The 19,671-nt window shown below is 37.5% G+C and overlaps 2 protein-coding genes, 2 long non-coding RNA genes and 1 pseudogene across 4 annotated transcripts; 2 read left to right on the forward strand and 3 right to left on the reverse strand.

Annotated features, from left to right (window-relative positions):
- Nucleotides 1–647: 647 nt before the first annotated feature.
- Nucleotides 648–18,432, reverse strand: LOC141605066 (uncharacterized). Its single transcript, XM_074423695.1, has 2 exons — nt 15,623–18,432; nt 648–1,251 (listed from the first exon to the last, which is right to left on the reverse strand). The coding sequence occupies exons 1-2, from the start codon at nt 18,315–18,317 to the stop codon at nt 836–838; spliced, it is 3,111 nt and encodes a 1,036-aa protein (XP_074279796.1). The 5' UTR covers nt 18,318–18,432; the 3' UTR covers nt 648–835.
- On the forward strand, nt 1,022–5,940 carry LOC141605080 (uncharacterized). The gene is made up of 3 exons (XR_012526294.1): nt 1,022–1,104; nt 4,498–4,578; nt 5,855–5,940. It is a non-coding gene; the product is annotated as an uncharacterized LOC141605080 (long non-coding RNA).
- On the reverse strand, nt 1,328–1,930 carry LOC141606925 (putative LRR receptor-like serine/threonine-protein kinase At3g47570). The gene has a single exon (XM_074426312.1). It carries the CDS (start codon nt 1,928–1,930, stop codon nt 1,328–1,330), a length of 603 nt encoding a protein of 200 aa, XP_074282413.1.
- On the reverse strand, nt 7,941–10,242 carry LOC141606926 (putative LRR receptor-like serine/threonine-protein kinase At3g47570; annotated as a pseudogene).
- LOC141605078 (uncharacterized) lies at nt 14,234–19,012 on the forward strand. Its single transcript, XR_012526292.1, has 4 exons — nt 14,234–14,438; nt 15,022–15,267; nt 16,895–18,633; nt 18,708–19,012. It is a non-coding gene; the product is annotated as an uncharacterized LOC141605078 (long non-coding RNA).
- Nucleotides 19,013–19,671: the final 659 nt, after the last annotated feature.

Consider the following 19,671-nt stretch of genomic DNA (forward strand, 5'->3'; position numbering starts at 1 on the left):
TTTGCTATAACTTAGACAACTACTCAAGTGTTATCATATGATACCTATTTGGATCCGTTTTACAAGTAAACTTAATATTGTCGTCTTCAAGGATTTGTGGTTAAAGAAAGATTTCCATTTCTAATTTCTAGAAACATTATGTAAATTGATAAGAATTCTTTTTTATGTTTTTCCAAAGTGACTAGATTCTTCGTACTGTGTTGCATACATTTATTGAAAACGAGTATGGTACTTGGACACGATTTCTCGAAGTTCTAATGAGGCGTGCAGCGTACCTCATATATAACCTGTCTCGAAGACTAAAGCATGCGTATGGATTATTTATGTCGTGAGGAATTTCTAAATGATGGCGGGAAATAATGCTTAGAGCATGACATTTGGATTAACCGTAACTATGAAATTGAGAGCTTTATCCTTAGCCTAAATTTTATCGTTTATATAATCAAATGATTAGGACGGACGGAGTATACTTTGTAGAGGTCAACGTCGGATTAACTGTAACTATGTGGATAATATGCTTATGACAAGAAACCAGCTACCCATGAAAAATAAAACACTACTGAGTATTTTACATAGTAAGTACTCCGTAACAGATTACATAACAATTTATTAGTCAAGTTTACAGCGATGTAATTAGAACTTAAAAGCAGTTTACATTCAACTAAGGTAGATTCGTAGTCTTAATAAACCTATCTTGAGCCTTCATTTGCGGATTATTGTATTCCTGATTGAAATCAACCTCAGTCGGTCAGGCCTCTGTAGCCATCAGCGCTGCAAGTAGAAAATAATGTTATCTTAGCAGAACTTCTAATTAAATTGAAACCTATAGTATCTCTCATGATATACCTCTTGCAGGAAGATTACGCCGCCTGTTTCTAGCATTCAGAAGGTTGTCTTTTGCTGATTGAAGCCTGCTTCTGGCATCGACTATTTTCATTCGCTCTTGTGGCAAATGATTCGAGCACGACATCCCGACACTGATAACAGTAGTAATGCATTCCAGTCTTCGTTGAAGCTCATCTTGGATTGCCCTTGTGTCATCGGCCTCTTCAGTGAGATTATCTTCTTCGAGTGATGGGTCTACAATTTGTACGACTTGGTCAGGTAATGCCTCTCTCGCATACAGATGAAGGTTGTAGCCTTCCTTGAACATGTTGTCTGTTGGACTCTTTCCTGTCATTAGCTCAAGTAGGAGTATGCCATAGCTGTAAACATCGCCTTCTGTAGATGGCTGACTTCCAAGCCCGTACTCTGACATGTGAACCCCATGACAATGCTTAGCCACAAAATTGGTGAGTAGATAATATACCGACAAAGTCTTAAACACTCATTTACTATTATTACCTGGAGCAGCATAGCCGATTGTACCCTTGATTCCAATTGTACTACTTTGATTCGGATGTAGAGGTTGAGTAAGAAACCTTGCTAATCCAAAATCCCCAACATGAGCGACCATGTCATTATCGAGCAATATGTTGCTTGGTTTCAAGTCGCAATGCACTATTGGAGTTTCACACCCGTGGTGGAGATAACAGACTGCGTGGGCCACATCAATCGCTACATCCACCCTTTGAGCAAGGCTCGTGTTTTCATGCACTCCATGTAACCAGCTGTCTAGACTTCCGTTGGGCATGAACTCATATACTAGTGCTTTAAAATCATTTCTCTGAAAGTCAATGCTTGAACAAGCTGTTATAACGCCTACTAGATTCCGATGACGGACATTCCTGAACATGTTGCACTCTGCCATGAAGCTCTTAGATGCACTGCGGTGTTCCAAGTTGAGAACTTTAACTGCAACCAAATTTCCATCTAAAATCCCCTTAAACACGGATCCAAAGGAACCCGTCCCAAGTAGATTCTCTAAAGAAAAACCAGCCGTTGCTTTGAGTAGCATGTCATAAGACACTTTCATGGTTACAGTCCCCATCATTGAACCTGATGAAAGAGGTGTTTTTTTCTTTTTGATACATGCCAGGTACAGCCCTATGGCCCCTACCGCCATGGCGACCACCCCAACAAGTGCACTGATGATCGGAATGATCACCTTAGTCCTTTTCATGCTTCGGTTTTCAATGCATCTAGGTAAATGCAGCTGTTTAATTCCGCCACAAAGCATGCTATTGCCAGCAACAAAGATCGCAGTTGCATTTGCAAATACTGAATTTGTCGGAACCCTTCCCTCAAAATCGTTATAAGATAAGTTAAGGTAATATAATTTTTTTAATTCAGAGAAGAAGGATGGAAACGGGCCAGATAAATTGTTTCGAGAACAGTCAATTTCTTGGAGGCTAGACAAAGAAGTGAAGGATGAAGGAATATCTCCATGGAAGGAATTTCCATCCATGTACAAGTGTTGAAGGTCAGAACAGAGCCGTAAACCATCGGGAATGAGACCTGCAAACTTATTGTTAGACACTTCTAAGATTTCTAAGTTGCCTTGTTTACTCAATGTCGAAGGTAGGGAACCTTCCAAATGATTATGAGACAGATATAGTTCAATAAATGTAGCAGACCCTTCAAATAGCTCATTGGCCAAGGTTCCATTGAGTTCATTGTTTGACAAACGGAGGTACAACAAGCTTTCGCAATTCCCCAAATGTGGTGGTATACTCCCTTTCAACACGTTGTCATCTAAATAAAGCCTACTTAAGTGTGATATATTGCCTAAGGAACTGGGAATTCTACCTTCTAATCTGTTGGAGCTCAAAACAAGGTGTTCTAATTTTTGGAGCTTGCCGAAATCTTGAGGGATAGATCCTGTTAATTTGCAGTTGTCCATCCATAACAGCTCAAGATTGTTGAGATTGGTAATACCTTCTGGAATTTTTCCACTTATCAGAATATCTTCCATACCAAGACATATCAAAGAGGTGGAGAGATTGGCAACAGATTTGGGTAATATTCCAGAAAAATGATTCGGTCCTAAAATGAGGAAACGTAATTGGCTGCAGTTAACAAGTGTATCTATAAAATTAATGTCACCCTCTAGGAAGTTCCCTCCAAGAGATAAATAATATAGGTTATGAAAATTCCCAAAATAAGAAGGAACATTTCCTATAAAATTGTTAGAACTGAGTCCAAAAAATTCAAGAGCTGTGAGATTTTGGATCGTGATTGGTATCAGTCCTCTGAAGTTGTTTTTGCGGAGGATGAACGATCTCAGACGAGGAATATTGACACCAACATCTGCAGGAAGTTCTCCGTGTAATTGGTTGGAATCCAAATCAAGAATTTGAAGGGAGGAGATATTAAAAAGTGACATGGGAAGTACTCCTGTGAGTTCATTTTGTACCACTTCAAGGAAGATTAGATTTTGCATCCTACCAATGCTGTTTGGGATAGTTCCTATAAAGGAGTTGAAATTAGCATTTATTGATTCCAAAGACGTAAGGTTTTGTATGCTCTCAAAAAAAGCCCCTTGAAGATGGTTACTTTCTACATGAAAGTCTTTAAGTTTTGACAGTGCTCCTAGTCCTGTTGGGATTTTTCCCTCTAGCTTGTTGTTGGATAAGAAAAACTGTCTGAGGTTAACACAGCGAGATATGTTGGCTGGAATTTCACCTACAAGTGTGTTGTTTTCTAGCCCTAGTACATGAAGCCTAAATAGATGACCTAATTGACTGGGGATTTCTCCATATAGGCTATTATTGCTAAGGCTAATGAACTTGAGGAAGCTTAGATTTCCTATAAAAGGAGATATGGTTCCTGCCAAACCTCTAGAATTTAAATCTAGTGCAGTCACTCTGCTATGTTTACGCCCACAATAAACCCCCTCCCAAGAACAGTGGTGAATTGATTCGTTCCATGAGCTTAAAATGCTGTTGGAAGGAACCAATAGTTGGCTTTTGATGGCCAACAACGCGGTGTGGTCCGTCTCGTTGCCTGAGTAGTCAATACTACGGAATGCTAAGGTTACTGTAATATTGAGTATTACAAAAACAAAGATGATTAGGTGGATGGGTTTCATATTGTAGTTTTTTTTTTTGTGAGATGCTCTTGAACTTTACCCCTCTTTCATTTTTGTAGGCATTTAAACAATGAATAACTTTTTCAGCAATCAGACGAGCTTTATAGATTGTTTGGCTTTATGGTGAATTAAATCATAATTTATTCTCTGGTCTTGTAGACTTATGGAGAATGTTACAACATTCAGTGAACCTAAGAAAGAAAGTAGAAATCAGTGCGGCGGAAGATTATTCAGTAGCAACTAGCAAGTAAAGTAGAGAACAATTTTAATCATTCTTCGTTTACCTTTTTATTATTTATGAGGGATATTTTAATCAAAGGTAGACAAATGATTGGGACTTATGGGGTATTAGTCAAGTGTTTCCTGAATTTACAGAACTTGAAAGATTTTACATCAAACTTTGGCAGATTCGATAATGTCACAAGCGTAAATACTGTACTGTCAGCATAAAATTCTTATCAAATTAGAACTGTCATTAATTTTGTACTTAGAAACATTTGATATGTCTAGTGATATGCCTCTTGCAGGAAGATTGTGATTTTTTCTAGCATTTAGAAGGTCCTTTCTTGCTGATTGAAGCCTGCTTGTGACGTCGGTTATTTGATCAGGTACTCCTACTTTTGCATGTATATGAAGGTTCAATTAGTAGATTATACAACTGGTTGTATGTAGTTTATGTACAACATTTTCAATGTTGTCGAGTTTTGTTATAAAGTTGTCGAGTTTTATTAACAAAATTGTCGAGTTACAATACAAAGTTATTGAGCTTAAGAGAAATAATTATTAAACTCAACAACTTTTTAAATTAGCTCAATAACTTATAAAATAGCTCGACAACTTTGTGTAAAGAACTCAACAACTTTGAGGCGGTTGTACAATGCTAATATACAACTGGTTGTAAGATAGTATTTGTGATGAAGGTTATAGTCTTCCTTGAAAATGTTGTCTTTTGGTGTTTTCCTGTCATGCGCTTGAGTGCCAATATGTCATAAATGTAAACATCGACATCTGTAGATGCTTCACTACTGAGACCGTACTAACATATCACATATGAATTGTACTGCTAATTTTCTATGAACTGGTTTATTAATGGAATGCGCTCTACTTCCCAGCTTTGTGGAATTCTTGAAGCATAGGAACATAATAGTCGTCTTTTTATTTTTGGCCATATAGGTTTTTCATATCTTATCGTGTATCCTTGAAAACCTCATTTCTTAACTTAAAACATCGGTATTATTTGTTAAGAGAGACAAGTCGCACCAATCGCACATAGACAAGTACCTCGATATTATGCCTCGCTATAGGTGAGATCCTTTGAACTACAAAATAATTAAAGCCTACGTGTGAATTTTTATTGTATATGCTGTTGTAGTATACATATATTTATGTGTGGGACTGGATGTGAATTAAATCATGACTTGCTCCCTGCTTTACAAAAAAAATGGCAATCTCTGAAGATTTTTCTAGGCACATCTACAAGTTTTCATTGGCGTCGAAAGCTTTTTGGGTGAATTTAATTGTGTTTTCTATATAATACTATATAGAATGCAAACTTTTTGTGTTGTTGGTGTAAGTGGCTTCCTCGCACTATCAGTGTGATGATTGTAAATTTTCAAAAGAGAAAAGAAAGACTTACATTTCTGATTTCTGGTAACATTATATTATATTATAGTCAGTATGAATGTTCCAATGTTCGGAGTAGCACTGTAACTGATAAAGAACATAATTCTTTTTTATGTTTTTTCAAGGTGGGTAGATTCTTCGTATTATGTTGCATACGCTTTTTAAAAACGAGTATGGTACTTGGACACGTTTTTCTCTACGATCTAATGAGGCAAGTAATGTACCTCGTATATGTGTCGTTAACTTTTTATGTTTGGGCAGTATTTGAAAGCAAAAACGGATACCTCGCGGAAGGAAGGTTAAGTCAACAAATATAGCATTGACAAGGTTGCATCTTGCTGACTGACTAAAGCATGCATATGACATGAGGTATTGTTAAAATGATGACGAATTGTCGAAATGATAAAGACTACTATTTAGGGGGCGTTTGGTTCAAACATTAGGTATAGAATGGAATGGATTCTACTTTCTAGAATCCCATACATGTTTAAAGTTGTTTGGTTTAATCCGGGAATGGGAATAATAATGTGTCTTCCTTCTCATATATTTCCGATTCTAAGAGACTATTTCGCTAAATTTTTGGTCCGTATTTTTTTTTTTTTTAAAAAGTAGGTTTCTGGGCCACACACTGACACACTACAGAAGTTGTTGAAGTAAAGACAAGCTTATTTTGCCTTAAGCAGGCAGCTTGCCTTTAGGACAAGAAGTTACATCCTAAATGACTCTTGAGTCTTGCACTCTTGCGCGTCAGCCGTGCTTGTTAGAGCTTGACTTACGGTCAACGTGCCCCAAATTTCACGATTCATGGACTATCTTGATTCAATAAAATTATTATGCATGTTACACTATTAATATACTGTCTAATGTCTTTGTCCCGATCAATTATTTTTCTTTGTTTTATGCTTTATTGTGACGGAATTTAGTTTACACTTCAATTTTTAGCTAATCTGTTATCACCCATGACATTCGGACACTAATCACGAAATTAGAAAGCTTTATCCATTGTACTTGTATATTAAGAGCTTCAATGATGCCTTGTTCTCTGATTTCCATATGCAGGTAATTCAACCAAAACTACACGTCTACACCATCTCTCACGGAAACTCGTCACATCGAAGTTTCCAAATCAATAATGTAATGACACTGTTTTTTCTATGATAACTTTAAATCCATGATTGCTACTCTTCAGTGAATAACAATGGCAACTTGTTTTGCCTAGGCATGGTGCTCGTGGTAAAGATAGGCGCGTCCTAAGTTTACCTGCTTATATCTTCTTAGATATTATTAGAAGATTAAGAAGCATATATTAGTAAAAAGTCGTAGAGATTCGATATAACAAAGGTGTCTCAAATTAAGGATTAGGTCCGGCCTTCTTATGATCTTTCACTCTTTTCCCCTCCTTTTTACCCCTTTTCTTAAATAACCCATTTTTCACCATGTTACCTTTCGTCTGGGTCGGAGGGAGTATATAAGATTGAAAAAAAAAAAAAAAAAAAAAAAATCTGTAGAATACGAAGTATTTCATATAGTCATATTCTCTTAATTAAATACTCATTTTTCCCATTTTGATTTCTTTTCAAATCAGAGAATCAGAGATTATGATAGATAGAGAAGCTCACTGACCATCAATGATCTACATATCAGTTGATTAAAATATAGGGAACCAAGTTAGCATTAAGTCGAGAAGCTTACTGAGTTTCTGCATCAGTGTTTTGATAGTAATCATGATCTATTAACAGAAGGACCCCTAATATTGTTATGTTTCACAGATAGGTAATGTTAATTTGACAATGCTCTTATAACCCCTTTGAGAGGTTTTCCTCGAGTCTGTTGTGGTTTAACGATGTAACTTTGAGGTGAACACAATTAGATATGTTTGGTGGAAATTCACCTACAAGTGTGTTATTATGCTCAACACAAGAAACCTCCTAAAATTGAGGTTATAGCTTCTCAGAGCACTCGTAGGTAGTCCCTCCGTCTCATTCATTTGTTTACCTTTTCTTATTCTTATCTTCGTGAGGTTTTTTTTTTTTTTTTTTATATCGAAGCTAAATAAATGAATGGAACTGAGAGAGTATTATTTTGTGAAGGATGTTCAGCTTAATACACGAAACCAGCTAGCATTGAGGGAGAACAATACACAATTAAAGTACATGATTATAACGGACCCGAACAATACTTCACAATTTAATAATTTATTAGTCATGTATACAACAGACTGTCTGAAACTTAATACGGAGTAGCATTTTACATTCAACAATATGGTATATTCGTAGTCTTAATAATTCTATCCTCAGACTTCATTTGACAAATGCTTGTATTCCTGATTAAAATCAGCCTTAGGCGGTCAGGCCCCTTTAACCATCAGCCCTACAAGAAGAAATAATCTTATGTTAGCATAACTTCTAGTCAAATTGAAACTTCACGAATGATTCATTAACTGTAAAGTCATAATATGTCTAATGATATACCTCTTGCAGGAAGATTACGCCTGTTTCTAGCACCAAGAAGGTTGTCTCTTGCTGATTGAAGCCTGCTTCTCGCGTCGACTATTTTCATTCGCTGTTGTGGCAAATGATTTGAGCACGACACTCCTACAGTGATCACAGTAGTAATGCATTCCACTCTTCTTTGAAGCTCACCTTGGACTGCCCTTGGGTCTTCGGCTTCTTCAGTGAGGTTATCTTCTTCAAGCGATGGTTCCACAATTTCCAAGACTTGGTGAGGTAATGCTGCTTCTGCATGCATATGAAGGCTGTAGCCTTCCTTGAACATGTTGTCTGTTGGACTCTTTCCTGTCATTAGCTCGAGTAGCAATATGCCATAGCTGTAAACATCACCCTCAGTAGATGGCTCACTTCCGAGCCCATACTCTGACATGTGAACCCAAGGACAAGGCTTAGACACATAAATGGGTCGTAAATAGATAATAAGTCCAGCAGATTGCTGAGTTTGTGCATCTAAGTCTTTCGATGATAATATAGTTATATGATTTTTGTCAGACTAAATATAAATACGAATAACACGAATACACGATTATTACCTGGAGCAGCATAGCCTATAGTTCCCTTAATTCCAATTGTACTACTTTGATTCGGATGTCGAGGTTGAGTAAGAAACCTTGCTAATCCAAAATCTCCAACATGAGCAACCATGTCATTGTCAAGCAATATGTTGCTTGGTTTCAAGTCGCAATGCACAATTGGAGTTTCACACTCATGGTGGAGATAGATGAGTGCATGGGCCACATCAATCGCTACATCCACCCTTTGTGCAAGGCTCATGTTTCTGTCGACTCCATGTAACCATCTGTCTAGGCTTCCATTGGGCATGAACTCGTATACTAGGGCTCTAAAATCATTTCTCACGAAAGTCAATACTAGAACAAGTCATTATGATGCCTATTAGATTCCGGTGACGGACATTCCTTAACGTGTTGCACTCTGCCATGAAACTCTTAGATGCAAAACGGTGTTGCAAGTTGAGAACTTTCACTGCAACCGTATTTCCATCCAAAATCCCCTTAAACACGGATCCAAATGATCCCATCCCAAGTAGATTCTCTGAAGAAAAACCAGCCGTTGCTTTGAGTAACATGTCGTAAGACACTTTCATGGTTACAATCCCCATCATTGAACCTGATGAAAGAGGTGTCTTTTTCTTTTTGATACATGCCAGATACAGCCCTGATGCTATGGCCACCATCCCAATTAGTGCGCCAACAATTGGGACTATCAATTTAAGGGCATGAGACATTATTCTTTTCGTCTTTCCGGGGCTTTTGATCTTCTCAATGCACTTAGGTAAATGAAGCTGTTTAATTCCTCCACAGAGTCTGTTATTGCCAGCAACAAAGACCGCACTAGCATTTGCAAATACTGAGTTCGTTGGAACCCTTCCCTCAAAGTCGTTATAAGATAAGTTAAGGTAATATAATGTAGGAAATTTAGAAAAGAATGCTGGAATTGGGCCAGATAAATTGTTTCGAGAAAAGTCAATATGTTTGAAGCTAGTCAAAGAAGCAAAAGATGATGGAATATTTCCCTGGAAAGAATTTCCATCCATGAAGAGGTATTGAAGGTCAGAACATTCACCAAGACTATGTGGAATGAAACCCGAAAACTTATTGTTGGCTAGTTCTAAGATTTGTAGGTTGCTTTGTTTACTCATTTCCAAAGGAAGGGTGCCTTCCAAATGATTGTGAGACAAATGTAATTCAATAAATGAAGCAGATCCTTCAAATAGCTCAGTATCCAATGTTCCATTAAGTTCATTGTTTGATAAATGCAGGTACAACAAGCTTTGGCAATTCCCGAGGTTTGGAGGTATACTCCCTTCCAATATGTTGTCATGTAAATAAAGCCAACTCAAGTATGATAAATTGGCCATGGAATTGGGAATTTTACCTTTTAAATTGTTGGAGTGCAGATAAAGTTTTTCCAATTTGTAGAGCTTCCCGAAATCTTGAGGGATAGATCCCGTTAATTTACAGTTGTTCATCTCCAACTCCTCAAGATTGTTGAAATTGGTAATACCTTCTGGAATTTTTCCACCTATTAGAGTATTTCGTATATCGAGTATTTGCAAAGAGGTGGAGAGATTGGCAACATATTTGGGTAATATTCCTGAAAAATGATTCGGTCCCAAAATGAGGATTCGTAATTGGTGCAGTTAACCGTTTATCTATAAAATTTATGTTACCCTCTAGGAAATTCCCTCCAAGAAATAAAAAATTTAGCTTATGAAAATTCCCAAAATAAAAAGGAACATTTCCTATAAAATTATTATAACCGATTGCAATAAGTTCAAGAGCTGTGAGGTTTTGGACTGTGATTGGAATTAATCCTGTAAAGTTGTTTTCCATGAGGCTTAGCCATGTCAGACGAGGAACATTGACGCCAACATCTGCTGGAAGTTCTCCATGTAGTTTGTTGTGAGCAAAATCAAGAATTTGAAGGGAGGAGATATTAAAAAGGGATGTGGGAAGTGTGCCCGAGAGTTGATTTTCTCCAACCCCAAGGAAGGTTAGATTTTGCATCCTACCAATGTTGTTTGGGATAGTTCCTGTAAATGAGTTGTAAGTAGCCGCTATAAATACTAAAGAAGTAAGGTTTTGTATGTTGTCAAAAAGAGCCCCCATAAGATGGTTAGTTTGTACACGAAAGTCTTTTAGCTTCGACAATAATCCTAATCCTGTTGGGAGTTTTCCCTCGAGCTTGTTGTTGGCTAAGAAAAGTACTCTTGAGGTTAACACAACCTGATATGTTTTCTGGAATTTCACCTACAAGTGTGTTGTTATATAGCTGTAGTATGTGAAGTCTTACTAGATGACCTAATTGTCTGGGGATTTCGCCATATAGGCTATTATTGTAAAGGTCAAGGATCTTAAGGAAGCTCAGATTTCCTATGAAAGGAGATATGGTCCCTGCCAATCCTCTAGAACTCAGATCTAATATAGTCACTCTTTTATGTTTACGTCCACAATTAACCCCCTCCCAAGAACAGTGGTGAATAGAATCGTTCCATGAGCTTAAAACCCGGTTGGAAGCATCCAGTAGTTTGCTCTTGATGGCCAGCAACGCAGTGTGGTCGGTCTCGTTGCCTGGGTAGTCAATGCTACGCAGTGAAAAAGTTACTGTAATATTTTGCATAACAAAAACAAAGACGAGAAGAAAGGCCGGTTTGCGACAAAGTAGAGGAATATTACTTGGACTTTCATTTTGGGTCTGGTGGTGGATTGGTTTCATTGTTAGTTGTGTGTAGTTGTCAGCAGTTTTTTTGTGTGAGATGCTCTTGATCTTGTTCACTCTTTGATTTATATAGGCACTTACATCATCATGATTTATTAACTGGTCTCTGTCTCTTAGAGGTCAATGCATGTTTACATCCCAAATGTGCCCCATCTATGTCGTTCTCCTATCGTTAGCCGACCTCTTGATTAAAATCTCTTCAGCTTTGATCATTCAACTTTTCATAAATACTTGTTACATGTTTGAGTCGCGCGCCTGCATGCCTATGTCCCGATCAATTGTGTTTGTTTGATTGTTTCTTTATTGTATGGGGAATCACAAAATCTCATTGAAGAAGGCACGTATCCGTCACTTTGGACTGACGGATACCATTTCCTTTCACAAATGACCCAAATAGAGGAGAGAAGGAAGCACATGGGGGTGCCCCCACCTTGTCCCCCCTATCCGTTTTGTAAGTGGCATTACCCATAACTTGCTCTGACCCGTCTTCAGCAAGACTAACTGAGAATCACAATTTAGTTTACGCTTCTAGCTAAAATATAACAATGATAGTGCAATACCATAATCGTATATTCGTATTGTAATATCTAAACTATGCATAATAATACCCAAACTATATATTTATAACTACTATGGACCTTGATTAAATGGTTAGATCCATGTTTATAATATATTTATGTAAAACCGTCTTAGGAGTATGAGGTTATACTGCCGTGAGCTTGTCTTTAGGATAAGTTATGCTTGCCAGTCATTCTTGTTGTCACTTGACTTGAGGATTTATGGACTACCTTGGGCTTGGGTCAATGCACGTTACATCCCAAGTTGGAATAATCAATCTTAGGTTGGTTCAGAGATAATGACCACTTAATTTGGTTATATATATATAATAACCACAGGTTTTGCTGTTTTGGAATGGGTTCAATTGCATGCAAGCCAGGGTACTACTAGTATGTGAGTTGTCTAACTCAGAAATAAGAGGTGCTTGTTGGAAAGAAGAGTATGCAGAATAATCTTGATTATTATTGGAATTATTATCTTTTTGTTGTTATGGTTATTATAATTCTTCAATTTTGTAGATATTATCCTAGTGGATATATTAAATCAATATGATATAGATATTACGCACGACATTAATCACGGAAATTAGAAAGCTTTATTAGTTCGACTTATATTACGAGCTTCAAATTGTCAATGATGCCTTTTACTCAATGGAATGGTGTTGCAGTGTTGTATGTATCCTGTGTGTATTGTGAATATATATTCCCTCCTTGTGGCCTAAAATGGTGTTGCAGTGTTGTATCCTGTTAACACATCATGTGACGTCGTCAACTGAAAGGTCGAAATAACATAGGAATTTATTCTCTCCTCCGACTTTGGGTGTATGTTTACGTACTGAATTTCGATATCTACATGTCTGTAGATAATCAGCCCATCACTTATTTCACTGTCTTTAGAGTTTGGATTTGTCATCGTATCTTGCATTTGCGATATCATGCATTTCTTCGACAGTCGTGATGTGAACTCTCGTCTCAGTAATAGAGTCGCTTATCCCACCAACATCAGGACAATCACAATATACTTTTAAATTACACCATCCATTTTAGTCCGAACTTGAGTCGGATTGATTGTTTAAGGCAACAATTTTTTTTTTTTTTTTTTTAAATAAGGTTCATCTGTATTATGGTAATTATTATCAATGGGCAAATGCTGATACTGTGAAGGACTGGTATAGCGTGGTTCGGGCTAAGCTATGCCGATGAAATAATGCTCTGGAAATGGGTGAGGGTATTATAAGCTTTACAGGTGGTGGTAATTCAAGTTTACCGAATGAATTGATGTGTTGCGCAGGGGGCTAGGGGCAAGCATGCAGCGAGCGAGGCTAATAGCATTCTCGAGAGTCCTACTGCCAACGAAATCATCTCCCCAATAAATGCTAGCCTCCTCTGTCAGGGAAATGGAAGGTTAATGTGGATGTAGCTACCCTTAGCGGGATGTGTGGTGGTTTCAGGGTGGTTATACAGACGAGGAAGGATGCGCGGGTTATAATACTACTAACAGTAATTCAGTAGTTTAATCAAGAGTAGTCTCCTGAAATTACAAAATCGAAAGCGGCAGAACTCGGTTAAAAGAATGGCGTTGCAACATGGAGCAATAACTGTGATTTTTAGTCTAATTTACTTTTTTTTTTTTTTTTTTCGACAATTGGACTGGAGGATACGACATACAAGAGGCCTCTTTCTCTCTAGTTATGAGCTACATAATTACCATTCCTAGAGATATAACAAAGATTAATACAATGAAAACAACCTCCTAATTCAATAATGTCTTCCACAATGGTATTGGAAGCACTTATGGCATTGGAAGCACATCATATTGCTTTTTACACACACAGATTCTCAGAGGCGAGTCTAGGATTTTGATTTCGGTGTAGCAAAATATATACTTAAGGTAAAGTGTATAGATAATTAGTGTGAAATCGCTAAAAATTGGTGTAACAAATCACGAAATTCTAACCGAATTTTTCGCTTTCGGTGTAGCGGCTGCTACACCACAAGTCATAGTGGCCTCGCCCCTTGCAGATTCTTGACACGGGCTATATATTTTCGAAGACATATCTCATCTTTAATCTTTTAGGCTCTACAAGCTTCTATACAAGCCTATACTTAACAAAAATGACTCGACTCAAATAACCTGACCTAAAACCCGAACTAAGGACCCGAGCTTGACCTGACTCGAATGGTATTGTTCAACACAGTTCATTATCCCTAAATAACTTGGTTATAAGTTATAACTAATAACCTACCCGAAATAATCCCAACCTGAAATGACCTGACCCGATCGGAATTATATTAAACCCAAAAATGACACAACCCGAACTAAACCCGACCCATTAACCTGGTTTGCCAGGTGGTAGAAAAGCCCATCATAAATGTTCATTTTTGGAACCAATCTCCAACATATCCAAGCTCGATCACAAACAAAGAAAGAAAGAAGAACACCATGGAAGATTGGAAGATTAACCTCGGAATTGGAATCAAGTGTCACCATATGTAAACAAACCCAACGTTGAAGTTTGAAATTGAAGATTATTGAAGGTGCGTTTTTTTCCCTTTTTATATTAATTTTATTTGAAGACTAAAAATTCTGCAATTTTTTTTTTAAGTTCCTGGGGTTTACATTTGCAATTTGAATAATTAGCAATAAAAATGTGGATGTTATTATGCTCAACACAAGAAACCACCTCAAAATTGAGGTTATAGTTTCTCAGAGCACTTGTAGACCTGTAGTACCCCCTCCGTCTAATTCATTTGTTTACCTTTTCTTATTCTTATCTTTGTGAGGCGTATTTTATCGAAGCTAAATAAATGAACGGAATGGAGGAAGTATTGTTTTGTGAACACAATACAATTACAGTAAACTGACTGAAACTTAATACGGAGTAGCATTTTACATTCTACGATGGTAGATTCGTAGTCTTAATAATTCTATCCTGAGACTTCATTTGACGAATGCTTGTATTCCTGATTAAAATCAGCCTTAGGCGGTCAAGCCCCTGTAACCATCAGCCCTACAAGAAGAAATAATGTTATGATAGCTGAACTTCTAATCAAATTGAAACTTCACAAATAATTCGTTAACCGTAAACTCATTATATGTCTAATGATATACCTCTTGCAGGAAGATTACGCCTGTTTCTAGCATTCAGAAGGTTGTCTTTTGCTGATTGAAGCCTGCTTCTGGCGTCGACTATTTTCATTCGCTCTTGTGGCAAATGATTGGAACACGACACCCCAACACTGATAACAGTAGTAATGCATTCCAGTCTTCTTTGAAGCTCATCTTGGATTGCCCTTGTGTCATTGGCCTCTTCAGTGAGATTATCTTCTTCGAGTGATGGGTCTACAATTTGTACGACTTGGTCAGGTAATGCTCCTCTTGCATGCAGATGAAGGCTGTAGCCTTCTTTGAACATGTTGTCTGTTGGTCTCTTTCCTGTCATTAGCTCAAGTAGTAATATGCCATAGCTGTAGACATCACCTTCTGTGGATGGCTCACTGCCGACCCCATACTCTGCCATGTGAACCCCATAACAATGCTTAGCCACAAAATTGTTCAGTAGTTATTAAAAATAGACAAAGCCTGAAAACACTCGTTTACTATATGTATAAGTTGGGCAATCTCACTGACTTTACATATTTAGCGAGTAGTAGATATATTGGCAATAGTACTTCATGGTGCTTGTCAGACAAATTATAATTAGGAATCAGGCTATTATTACCTGGAGCAGCAAAGCCTATAGTTCCCTTGATTCCAATTGTACTACTTTGATTCGGGTGTCGAGGTTGAGTGAGAAACCTTGCTAATCCAAAATCCCCAACATGAGCGACCATGTCATTATCGAGCAATATGTTGCTCGGCTTCAAGTCACAATGCACTATTGGAGTTTCACACTCATGGTGGAGATAGCCGAGTGCATGGGCCACATCAATCGCTACATCCACCCTTTGAGCAAGGCTCATACTTCCATATACTCCATGTAACCATCTATCTAGACTTCCATTGGACATGAACTCGTACACTAGTGCTTTAAAATCATTTCTCTGAAAATCAATACTGGAGCAAGCTGTTACAATACCAACAAGATTACGGTGACGGACATTCCTCAATGCGTTACACTCTGCAATGAAGCTCTTAGATGCGCCTAGATGTTGCATGTCTAGAACTTTGACAGCAACAAATTTTCCATCTAAAACGCCCTTAAATACTGATCCAAAAGATCCCGTGCCAAGCAAGTTGTCTGTAGAAAACCCAGATGTGACGTTGAGTAGCATGTGGTAAGACACTTTTGTGAATGTTTTGCCAATCATTGAAGTTGATACATTGGGTTGCCTTTTTTTCCTTCTATAGATCAGATACAAGGCTAATAAGATGGCCAACATCCCAACCAGTGTGCACACAGTTATAATTACCACCTTCTTAAGGGTATTACACGAACGTCTTTTCTTAGCTATCTCATTTTTGACACATTTGGGCAAATGTAACTCCTGTATTCCTCCACAAAGCCTGTTGTTACCAGCAAGAAAGATGCCAGTTGCATTTGCAAAAACTCCTACTGTTGGAACACTTCCTTCAAAATTGTTGTAAGATAAATTTAAATATTTTAAAGGTAATTTGGACCAGTAGACTGGTATTTGACCCGACAAATTGTTATGAGAAATGTCAATTTCTTCAAGGGATTCCAAAGAAGTGAGTGATGCTGGAATTGAACCACGAAATGAATTTCCGTCCATATATAACGATTGAAGAGAAAGACACTTACTTAGACTATCTGGAAATACTCCTGACAACTTATTGCTAGACACTTCCAAGTCAACTAAATTTATTTGCTTACTGATTTCAAGAGGGAGTGACCCTTCCAACTGATTTTCTGATAAGGATATAAAAATAAATTTAGCATCTCCTGCAAAGAGCTCACTTGGTATTTTTCCTGAGAAGTAATTGCCTTGCAGCATCAAGTATTGTAAGCTTTGACAGTTCCCAATGCTTTCAGGTATGCTCCCTTCCAAGATGTTGTTGTATAAATTAAGCTGATTTAGAAGTGATAAATTTCCAATGGAAATGGGAATTGTACCTGTTAGTCTGTTTGAACTTAAATCAAGACCTTGTAGCATCTGCAGCTTCCCGAGATCATGAGGAAGGGATGCTGTCAATTTGTTGTCATTTATATATAAACTCTCAAGATTGATGAGATTGGTAATCCCAGCAGGAAGTGTTCCACTAATCAAATTCTCTCCGATCATCAGCGATGTTAAAGTGGTAGAGAGGTTGGCCATGGATTGGGGTAATATTCCAGAAAAATCATTATCTTTCAATGATAGAAATTGTAATTGGCTACAGTTAACTAAGGTAGTTATAAAGCTAATGTCACCCACCAGGAAGTTTTCTCCAAGATCTAAAAGTTCTAGATTATGAAAATGGCTAAAATCCCGAGGAACGCTTCCTGTAAAACCATTCTGCAACAGTCCAATAAACTCGAGGTTTGTAAGGTTTCTTATGGTGATTGGAATTGTTCCTGAAAAGTTGTTTTCTGCAAGGTTTAGCCATTTCAGGCGAGGAATATTGAAGCCCATATTCGTGGGAAGCTCTCCGTGTAGTTGATTAATTGCCAAATCAAGAGTTTGAATATATGAGAGATTGAAAATGGATGTGGGAAGTTTGCCAGAGAGTTCATTACCTCCAATTTCAAGATTAGTTAGGCTCTGCATTTTACCAATGTTGTATGGGATAGTTCCTGTAAATGAGTTCTGAGCAGCCGATATGCTTACTAAGGATGTAAGATTTTGAATGATGTCAAAAAGAGGGCCAGTAAGATTGTTATTATTCACAATAAATACTGTTAGCATCGTCAATGCCCTTAATCCTGCTGGAAGTTTTCCCTCTAGCTTGTTCCTGCCAAGAGCAATAACCCTGAGATTAACGCAATTAGATATGTTGGGTGGAATTTCACCTACAAGTGTGTTGTTACGTAAGTCTAATACTTGAAGCCTGATTAGATAACTTAATTGTGCGGGGATATTGCCAGATAGACTATTATTGTAAAGCTCAATAACTGTAAGGAAGCTCAGGTTTCCTATGAATGGAGATATGATTCCTGCTAAACCTCTAGAACTCAAATCTAATACAGTCACTCTGTTATGTTTACGCCCACAAGTAACCCCCTCCCAAGAACAATGGTGAATAGAGTCATTCCATGAGCTTACAACCTTGTTAGGATGATCTACTAGCCGATTCTTGATGGCCAATAATGCAGTGTGGTCTGTCTCGTTGCCTGGGTAGTCAATGCTATTCAGTGCTAAAGTCACTGTAATACTTTGAACCATAAGAACAAAGATGATAAGAAAGATTGGTTTGCTACACAGGAAAGGCCCGAAACTTGAATGATCGTCTCGTGTTTTGAGAGAAATTGGTTTCATTTTGTGTGTTGTTTTGTGTGTAGTATGGTCTTTACTTTAGTTTCCAATCTCAACACAAATTCATGATTATTGCTTGTGGTGAATTTATTTATGAGTTAAAAGCATTGAATAGAATGCACATTACAGCCCAACAATGTGGAATTTATTGGTTGAAGAAAGATTCTATTTTGCTTTGCTAAAGAGAAATGAGTCAGCGCTCAACAATGTGGAATAGAAATGAATTGTTAAGGTGTGATACTGCTTCTTGCCAGGCATCGTCTGCAGGAGATGACCGTCAACACATTATTCTGAATGACACGAAAAATTGTGGAAGATGGTCAGTAGTGACTCTTAAATATCTAGCATTACCTATTTTGTTTAATATTTACCAGTTTTTTTTACTTTGTCCAGTGACCCTTAAAAGATCGTGTTTGCTGTTTCTCCGGAAGAATAGACATCATCACTGCCGTAATTACTCTGGAAAGAGTGTTTATGTAAAGCACTTGTGTTAATGACTTGATCAACTGTTGACAAGCACCTTGAATTCTTTTGTTTTTCTATTGTTTTTAATGTTCGATACCACACTGGTCCGTCATTCTGTGCACAGTGCAGCAGCGCAGGTTCGGATCTCTGTAAGCCATTTTCCTTTATTTTGAAATCATTATTTATTTATTTATTTATTTTTCTATGCAACCACGCCATTTTGGTTGCCATTTGTTCTACGAACACGACATATCATGTGGTGTGTCTTCCTTCTTGTAAATTCCGATCCTAAGTGACACCATTTCACTAACGACTTAGCTTCTGAGCCACACACTAACACACGATAGAAATTATTGGAAGTAAAGACAAGCTTATTTTGCCTTTATAGGAAGCAGGCAGCTTGACTCGCTTGCCTATGAGTTGTGTTTGTTGGAGGTTGACTTGAGGTCAATGCATGTTTGCATCCCAAATGTGCCCCATCTAGGCGGCTATGTCGTTCTCCTATCGTTAGCCGACCTCTTGATTAAAATCTCTTCAGCTTTGATTATTCAACTTTTCATAAATACTTCTTTTATGTTTGAGTCGCGCGCTATTATATTGCCTGGTGCCTGCCTATGTCCTGATCAATTGTGTTTCTTTGATTGTTCCTTTATTGTATGGGGAATTTAGTTTACGCTTCTAGCTAAAATATAACAATGATAGTGCAAAACCATAATCGTATATTCGTATTGTAATATCTAAACTATGCATAATAATATCCCGTAATTTATTTTCGTAGTACAATTTTTACTCATTACAGTACTTTTTACGTAGTTTTTTCCATTTGTGTACCCCTAACTAAAAAAGCTCTAAACCTAATTCTCCCCATTCACCATACAACTTTTCAAATTAA

This window comes from Silene latifolia, chromosome 10 (genome assembly GCF_048544455.1).
Source record: "Silene latifolia isolate original U9 population chromosome 10, ASM4854445v1, whole genome shotgun sequence".
NCBI lineage: Eukaryota > Viridiplantae > Streptophyta > Magnoliopsida > Caryophyllales > Caryophyllaceae > Silene > Silene latifolia.

Coding starts and splice junctions, on each gene's coding strand:
- LOC141606925 (XM_074426312.1), bottom strand. CDS start 1,930: ATGGGGACTGTAACCATGAAAGTGTCTTATGACATGCTACTCAAAGCA.
- LOC141605066 (XM_074423695.1), bottom strand. CDS start 18,317: ATGAAACCAATTTCTCTCAAAACACGAGACGATCATTCAAGTTTCGGG. Junction 1,252..15,622: donor TATAGGCTTTGCTGCTCCAG/GTAATAATAGCC, acceptor TTCACATGTCAG/AGTACGGGCTTGGAAGTCAG.